The 8,115-nt window shown below is 54.1% G+C and overlaps 1 protein-coding gene across 2 annotated transcripts in view; it reads right to left on the bottom strand.

Moving 5' to 3' along the window:
- NEFH (neurofilament heavy) overlaps positions 1–6,759 on the bottom strand; it is an 8,236-nt gene extending 1,477 nt beyond the window's left edge. Inside the window, exons 1-4 of one of the 2 annotated variants that reach the window (XM_032883347.1) lie at positions 5,801–6,759; positions 3,785–3,984; positions 2,448–2,572; positions 3–807 (exon numbers count right to left, since the gene is read on the bottom strand). In XM_032883347.1, coding sequence (XP_032739238.1) covers positions 3–807; positions 2,448–2,572; positions 3,785–3,984; positions 5,801–6,683 — 2,013 coding nt within the window. In that variant the 5' untranslated portion in view covers positions 6,684–6,759. The remainder of the gene's footprint in view (positions 1–2; positions 808–2,447; positions 2,573–3,784; positions 3,985–5,800) is intronic. The other variant, XM_032883346.1, reaches the window with a different exon arrangement.
- Positions 6,760–8,115: the final 1,356 nt, after the last annotated feature.

Here is an 8,115-nt window from a genome sequence, read left to right as displayed (position 1 = left end):
TCCTTCACTGGGGACTTGGCCTTCTCAGGTGACTTGGCCTCTTCCTTCACTGGGGATTTGGCCTTCTCAGGGGACTTGGCCTCCTCCTTCACCGGTGACTTGGCCTTCTCTGGGGACTTAGCCTTCTCTGGAGACTTGGCCTCCTCCTTCACCGGGGACTTGGCCTTCTCAGGTGACTTGGCCTCCACAGGGGACTTGGCCTCTTCCTTAGCTGGGGACTTGGCCTTCTCTGGGGACTTGACCTCAGTTGGAGATTTTGCTTCTTCTTTCATGGGAGATTTAGCTTTCTCAGGGGACTTCACCTCAGCTGGAGATTTAGCATCTTCCTTAGCTGGGGACTTGGCCTCAGCTGGTGATTTTCCTTCTTCTTTCATGGGGGACTTAGCCTTTTCTGGGGACTTGGCCTCTTCCTTCACTGGAGACTTGGCCTCAGTTGGGGACTCAGCTTCCTCCTTCTCTGGGGACTTGGCTCCAACTGGTGACTTGGCCTCTTCCTTTTCTGGAGATGCAGCCTCTTCTGGGGGAGATTTTGCTTCTTCTTCTCCCCCTTCTGCTTCCTCCTCCTCACCTTTCTCCTCTTTGGCCTCTTTCTCTTCTTCTTCAGTCACTTCTTCAGTCACTTGGATCTCTTCTGTCTGTTCCTCCAAAATCACGGTTTCCTTCTCTGATTTTTCTACCACCTTGATCTTCTCTTCACTTTTGACCTTTATGTGAGTGGATGTAGAGGGGATTTTGGGAAGTCCTTCTGGAAGGGAGAAAGGACTGGGGCCAAAGCCAATCCGACATTCTTCACCCTCCAGGAGTTTTCTGCAGAATGGATAACAGAACACATTACTATTATTAACTCAGAGCAGACTGATGAGTTGCGGGTCTTCTTGAGTTACTCTGAAGATCCACAGAATCCAATGATATGGACTTTGGTGGAGGAAGCAATGTGAATGGTGGACAATTTGAGTCTGGAAATAGTCACTTAGCAAATCATCCCAGGGACAACCAGAATCTGTACCCCAATGGCACTGCTCTTGTTTTATGCGGCTAAGGCTGCAACTTCTAAAACAACGCCCCCATCCCAAAATGGCCCTCGAGAGAGAACACCTGTATTAGCAAAAATTACAGTAACTATCCCTCAACTAAAATATTCAAGAGGAAGGTGGGAGCCTGAGCAAACAATTTCACATTTATAAATTTGGACTTCTGGGGACTTAACATCAACATAAGAGGTCTTAGAATTCCCACTGGAATTTCAAGAGTCCCCAGTCACTTATACTCTCATCCTTTGAGTTTTAGGAATAGGGTGGGGATGGCAGTGTCTGCTCTTTCCTACTCAGTAAGTATGTGACCTCAACCAAGCCATTCTGACTCTTAAAGTCTCAGTTTCTTCATTGGCAAAAAGAGGGTCATAAGAGCCCCTCCCTCAGAGGGTTGTTTCGATGAGATAATAAATAAAAAGGACCTGGCAGTGCCTGACTGTAGGATTACCCTACACCTGCACTTTGCAAACTTAACAGCATACAAATTCCCCAGGGATCTGGTTAAAATGCAGATTCTGATTCAGTAGGTCTGGGGTGGGGCCTGAGAATCTGCCTTTCCAACACGTTTGTGAAGATGCTGATTGTGCTGGTTCACCCACTGCATTCTGAGCAGCAAGATTACAGACTAGACCCAAGAGGTGGGACATGAAGGGTCACCTGCCAGCAACTGGGAGAGATCACTGGGTCAGCCTGCTCCGCAGCAACAAACTGCTCCGCTGGGAGGTCTCAGGGCCATCTCCTGGCTACCATTTACTGAGGGCCTTCTCTACGGCCACCCAGCTGTACCCGGATTTGCTTCAAAACTGGATTAGTTCCTCCTCCCCATGGCCCTGTGACAGGAGTACTGTTACCATCTCCATTTAACTTCCTCAGGAAACAAAAGCCCAGGGAGCTAAAAACAAAACAAAACCAAAAAAGCACTAAGTGAGTTGTCCCTCTGACAACTCAGGTACCTCCTTTCCCTCCAAAGCAAGTCTCTACCTGGCCAGATTTGGTGAGGGGTGAGGAACGTTAATTCTCTAAGTCACTGGCAGAATGAAAAGAAGCCACCCTCGAGACTTCTTTCAGAAAGTAGAATGACGGTTGCTAGGGCCAGAGGAAAGGAGGAAAAAGGAGTGGGGAGTAATTCTTTAGTGAGCGCAGGATTTCAGTTTGGGAAGATGGAAAAAGTTCTAGAGGTAGATGGTGGTGATGGTTGCACAAGGTAAATGTATGTATACTTAAATGTATGTATACTTAAAAATGGTTAAATAGCAAATTCCATATCCTATACATTTTACCACCAAAAAAAAAAAATTCTTTTTTGTCTCTAAGATAGGCAGGTCATCTTGCTGGGAACCTGAAACTCAGTGCAAAGCTTCTCATAAGAACACAAGGGCTCCCCACCATCCCAAAGACCCCCCCAGCCCACCTCACCTGTAAGCAGCAATCTCAATATCCAGAGCCATCTTGACATTGAGCAGGTCCTGGTACTCTCGGAGCTGGGCTGCCATCTCCCACTTGGTGTTCCTCAGCTCAGCATCCAGCTGCTGGATGGCTTCCTGGGGAGGTGAGGTCACACACACATCACACACTAGCCAGCACTTGGCCCTCAGCACCAGAGAAGCTGGAGCACACCATGCAAACCCAAAGCAGTCCCATCTAGCCAGACTCACTGGGGCCAACATCCACACTGCCAAAGCTATGGGAGCCTCATTCGAGGACGTGGAAACCACCTGGAAGAAAAATCCTGCTGCATGTCTGTACAACCTCAGCCTGGGGAGTGATTTAGAATGAAACACACCAGCCACCAACAATGGTTATCAATGGTCAGTGGGATGACAGGTGAAGTTTTAGAGATCTTTTGAACTTAGAAAACGTTCTGCAGGAACAGAGCCTTGTCTGCTTTGGCTCCGGGTGCTCCTAAGTGCCTACTGAACAGTAAGGGCTGAGGAAACACCTGTGGCTGAGGACTGAAGTCATACACAGAAACCCGCCAAATAGCGATGGAAACTTCTCCCCTGTCCCCAGGCTCTTAGCCACTGCTGAAAGTGAACCATTAGGGCTGATTTTTATTGCCTCTTTTTTGCTTTCTCCATTTCCTAATTTATCCATAGTCCCCATAAATTAACTCACATGAGGTCTTTAGGTCATCTTCGGGGTGTCTGGGTGGCTCTGATGGTTAAGCATCTACCCTTCAGCTGGGGTCATGATCCCAGGGTCCTGGGATTGAGCCTCACATCGGGCTCCCTGTTCGGTGGGGAGTGTGTTTTCCCCTCTGCCTCTGCCTCTCTCCCTGTTTATGCTCTCCCTCTCTCAAGTGAATAAATAAAATCTTAAAAAAAAAAAAAAAGAGTCATTTTCTTTTGCCAGCTATCTTTAATGGAAGTAATCTGCCAAGGCCTTCCCTAGGCTACCCACGTTTGCAGATGCTGGTTATAGTTTACCAAATGCCCACCATGACCCACACCCCGCTGAGCAGGCTCACACTCATCTCGTGTAAAGTCTGTCCATCTCTTTAACCTTCACAGCTCTGCAAAGTGGACATGCTTTTTCTTTTCCCCCATTGCACTGGAGGAATTCAGATTCAAAGAGGCAGATAACTTTCCTGGGGCCACTCAGCTAGAAAGACATACTGGTACCCCTTGCATGTCTGACTCCAAGGCCCATCCACAGTCTTCACCACTACAACCCTGCTGAGAGAGGGACAGTGACTTGTCCAGGATCACCTGAGCAGGAAGGGTAGTCTGGCTCTCTGCCCCATCCCTGCCCACCTGGTAGGATGCGATGTCAGCCTGATGACGGTCCTCCAGCTCAGAGCGCTGTCTCTCTAGTGACTCCTTGGTGCCTTTGAGAGCCTCTAGCTCTGTAGTCCTGGCCTGTAGCTGGCGGCGATACTCTGTTATCTCCTCCTGTGCTGAGCGCATGGCATCTGTATTGACCTTGGCCGCCTCTGATAGTCGGTCCAGCCTCACTGTGGTAGAAGGAGACAAGGCACAGAATTAGACACACCTGGAATTGGATTCTAGAGCCCAGATCCCAAAGGTGACACGCATGGCTTGAAGACCCACTGAGTGCCCAGTGCCATCTTGGATTCTTAACCTACCCTCTACCATTCAAAGCCAGCTAGTAATAAGCAGTAGATTCAAATCTAGTGTCTGGCTGGTTCCAACAGTCAGACTGTCTCCCCAAATTCAAGATCTGAAACCCCACAGGACAGAGGACGCTCCGATTTCTGGTCCTAATACCTGGTTCAGCTGGGTTGAACCCAGCTGTCAATGCTGGGAATTCAGATGTGAAACTTGGCTGACAGGGCTTAACTCTGAGCTTGTGGTGGAACAAGGTAAAGAGCCTGTGACCTCTAGAGGCGTGAAGGTGCTGTGAGCCACTAGAAGCCACAGCCCCTTCCTTGCAGGTTTTGGTTCTGCAGAGCCCAAGGTCACTGTGGAGCCTGGGGGGCCCACATGCCAGCTTCTCTGTCCCTTCCCCCACCTGGCTGTGCATTCTCTAGCACAGGAATCCTTGTGTCAATGGCAGCCACACCCTGGGCCCTGTGAACAATGGGCTGCTGGTTCCCAGAAGACCTTCTAGGACCGGTGGAGGTCTGGAGACTAGTCTATGTCTCCTGAAAGTGAATATCGTGAATCCCAAGATAATAAAAGCCAGGGCATGAGTCTTGGGAAGGTGAAGAGGAGAGAAAGGAAGCCAGCTGGGTGGGCCAGAAGTCCTAGAATGGTTTGTTTGTGTAAAGGGCAAAGCCCAAGAGAGCAGAGAGGTTTGCTCTGGGAGGTGTCTTGCTGCAGAGATGGGGGAAGGGAAGGTACTGCCACTGCAAAGGAGAGGAAAATGGGGAAAACCAGGCATCTGAGTCCCAGCTTTCCTGGCTTTCCCTGCTAGCGTTGGCAAAGACATAGAAACCATCAAGGTGGGTGAGGCTTCTTACCTCTGTGGACCACAGACCTATTTGAAAATCGCTGGAGCCTGTGCACCCTCTCCCAAGGAAAATGCAAAAGTTTTACACAGTTTCAGGAAGGATCATGTAGCTCCTCCTGAGTAAGAGGCTCAGCGGGTCAACCTCCTCCCCTTTCAACCCCCAAAGAAATGAAAACCAGAGAAGGCAAGCATTGCCCAAGGTCACCCTGCAGCTGCTGGGCACAGCTTCAGAGCTGCTGCAGCTGCAATCTAGCTGACTCAGAGGGCATGGAGTTGGAGGAGGGGGGAGCTTGAGAAGCTTCCAGCTTCTCAAGGGGACAGAGGACATTAAGGCACCACCTCAGCGTCATGCACCCATTAGCTGAGGTGATGGTATCTCCCGGGAGAAAGGATGTGAGAATGCCCCACTGGGGAGGAGCCTGATAGGGGTCTGGAGAATGAGGTCCCCTGCAGAGTGCAGGCAAGAGGGATGAGCAGTGCTGGACAGGAAAGGCATGTTACTTTGAAGGGCAAAGGCTCTCCAGTGCCTGTAACTGGAAGCTGGCACTGCTTTGGAACTGTAGAAGGAACCTGATGGAAACGGGCCTTAGAGTGGGGCTCTCTAATCTTGGGCAGGGGCAACAGAGGAGACCCAGAGTCTCAGGACAGATATAAGGACCCTGGAGGAGGGCAGCCAAAGGACAACCCAGAATTTCAGGGAAGGGAGAGGGGTGTCTCCAGAGACCCGGGGGGGAAACTGTTATTTAACACTTTGCAGGGGGAGGCTGAACAGCACACCCTCCAGCCCAGCCACCTTTACACAGACTGCACCCGGCCCAGCCAGGAGGGGGCGCCCCCTCCCTCATGCGCCCACGAACCTCGGAACCACTCCTCCGACTGCAGGGTGCTCTGCACCGCGTGGCCTTCAAGTTGCGCGCGGATCTCGCGTAGCGCCGACGTCACGTCGCACTTCAGGGCGTCGCGCGCCTCGGCCTGCGCCTGCGCCTGCGCGGCGCCGCAGCCCTGGATCTGGCCGAGCAGCTCGCCCACTTCCTCCTGGTGGTGACGCCGCAGGTAGCCGCACTCTTCCTGCAGCGCTTGCGCCTTCTTCTGCAGCTCGACGCGCGCCGCCTCGGCCTCCTGCGCAAAGCGCGCAAGTGCGCGCGCCGCCGCCTCGGCCTCCTCCCGCTGCCGGGCCTCGTCGTCTAGGCGCTGGCGCACGTGCGCGATGTCTTCCAGCAGGTGCTCCTGCTCCAGGCGCAGCTGACCGCGCGCCGCGCCCAGACGCAGCACAGCGCCGCGCATCTCGCGCACCTCTCTCTCGTATAGCTCGCCCATGGCGGCGCGGCCAGCGTGCTGCTGCCGCAGGGCCGCCGCCTCGCCTTCCAGGCTGCGATTGTGAGCCTCAAGCTGCCTCACCTTGTCGATGTAGCCCGCGAAGCGGTCGTTCAGCGCCTGCAGCTGCTCCTTCTCGCTGCGGGCCGCTGCTGCTGCCACCACGCAGCCCTCCGGTCCGTTGCTCAGCGTGTCTAGCGAGTCGGTGCTTGAGGTGGCTGCTGCGCCTCGGAAGCGGCTCGGGGAGGCCGACACGGAGCTCACGGATGTCCGGGCCCAGGAGTGGAAGCCACTGGATGAACCCGCAGCAGAGCGCGCTCCGCCCGCGCCGCCCTTGCGGGCCAGCGCGTAGTGCAGGCTGCCGCCTCCATGTAGCGGAGCGAACGGGGCGCCCAGCAGCGCGTCCGCGCCGCTGAAGCTCATCATGGCGGGAGCAGGTGCGGCCGCCGGCGGAGGGGGATACCCAAGGCCGGGACTGGGCGGGCGGCACTGCGGCAGCACCGGGATGCCGGCCTTTTTATAGCGGCCGGGTCGGGTCCAGCCCCTTGGCAGTGGGGGGGAGGGGGCAGGAGAGGAGGGCCCCGCCCTCTCTGCCTCCTCCCCAGCTGCCGGGGCTGGGCCGCTCCGCTCCGCCGCAGTGAGAGGGGCGGGGCAGGGGGACTCTGGAGTGCAGGGGAATCAACGCGGCGTCAGTGGAGCACTCCGAGGTCGGGTTAGGAGGTACAGGACTCCTGGAGTGGAACGGTGGGGACCCCTGGATGCGAGTCAGAAGACCCTGCTACTGTGCTCGGAAATAGAAAAGGGACCCAAAATAGGGAGAGGACAAGGAGTCCTGGTGGGAATAGGAACAGGGTGCCTTTGGGATGGAGCGATGGATGACTCTGTAGTCAGTAGGATGAAGAGACCCCTGAATGGGGGCGGGGGGCACAAAATTTTCCTGGAAGTTAGGACTCAGGATAGGGGGTGCAGCGTGTCTGGAGCCAGTCCGGAAGAGGGGAGGGAGCAAAGTAATCCTAAATGGACTCATGGTGGATGCTACAGAAGGTAGAGATAGAAGACTCCTGAATAGAAATACTCTTTCCCTAATACCTAGGAAGCCACCAGGAAGAAATGCAGCCCGCTATGGAATAGGGGAGGGGGACTTGGAGTTGGGAAGGGCGGCAAGGGCACTCTGAATTGGGGTCTGGGAGACATCTCAGAGGATGGAGAGAGGGAAGCCAGGATGGGAGACACAGTGGTCCCTGGTATAGGAAGGAGACCCGGAAGCTGGCCCCAGCAAGGAGGGCCCTCAGTGAAGGAGGCACAGAGGGTCCTCTGAATAGGCCAGAGGAACGTGGGTTGTGGGAGGGTCAGAGAACCCAGAGTGGGGCTTCTGTGGGGGCTGGGCATGAACTAGAGCCCGTGTGGGGTGGGGGGAAGTGACAGGTGTCCTAGGAGTCATTCAGGTCAGGATCTAAGGTCTGAGGTCAGCTTCACAGTTTGCTGGCTAAATGACCTTGGAGAAGTTGTGCCTCCCCTCCCATTTTTCCCATCTGTACCTTGCCCTGGGATAAGCTGCAACTAGAGACCCACCAGAGGCATCTGCTTTGGGGGAGTCTCTGGCTGAACTAGGGAAAGGGAACCCATATACTGCCTGTAGACGCGGCAGCCACTTTCCCACAAGTAGGAAGTCCTTTCTCCCTCTTTTCTCCTCATTTCCTGCACTTTGACTTGTCATCTGTCATCCCTCCCCCGGCACCTCCACAACAGAGAAGTGGATAGTGCAGTGATAGGCATCCCTTATAGCCCCCAGTGAAGTGGTGGGATGCTTCCAGGGCATCAAAATCCCTTACTTCCATAATCTCGGATGGGAGGTCAG

Source organism: Lontra canadensis, unplaced genomic scaffold (assembly GCF_010015895.1).
Source record: "Lontra canadensis isolate GAN:19392208 unplaced genomic scaffold, GSC_riverotter_1.0 scaffold87, whole genome shotgun sequence".
In the NCBI taxonomy this organism is placed as follows: Eukaryota; Metazoa; Chordata; class Mammalia; order Carnivora; family Mustelidae; genus Lontra; species Lontra canadensis.
This window is presented reverse-complemented; position numbering and strand designations above follow the sequence as displayed.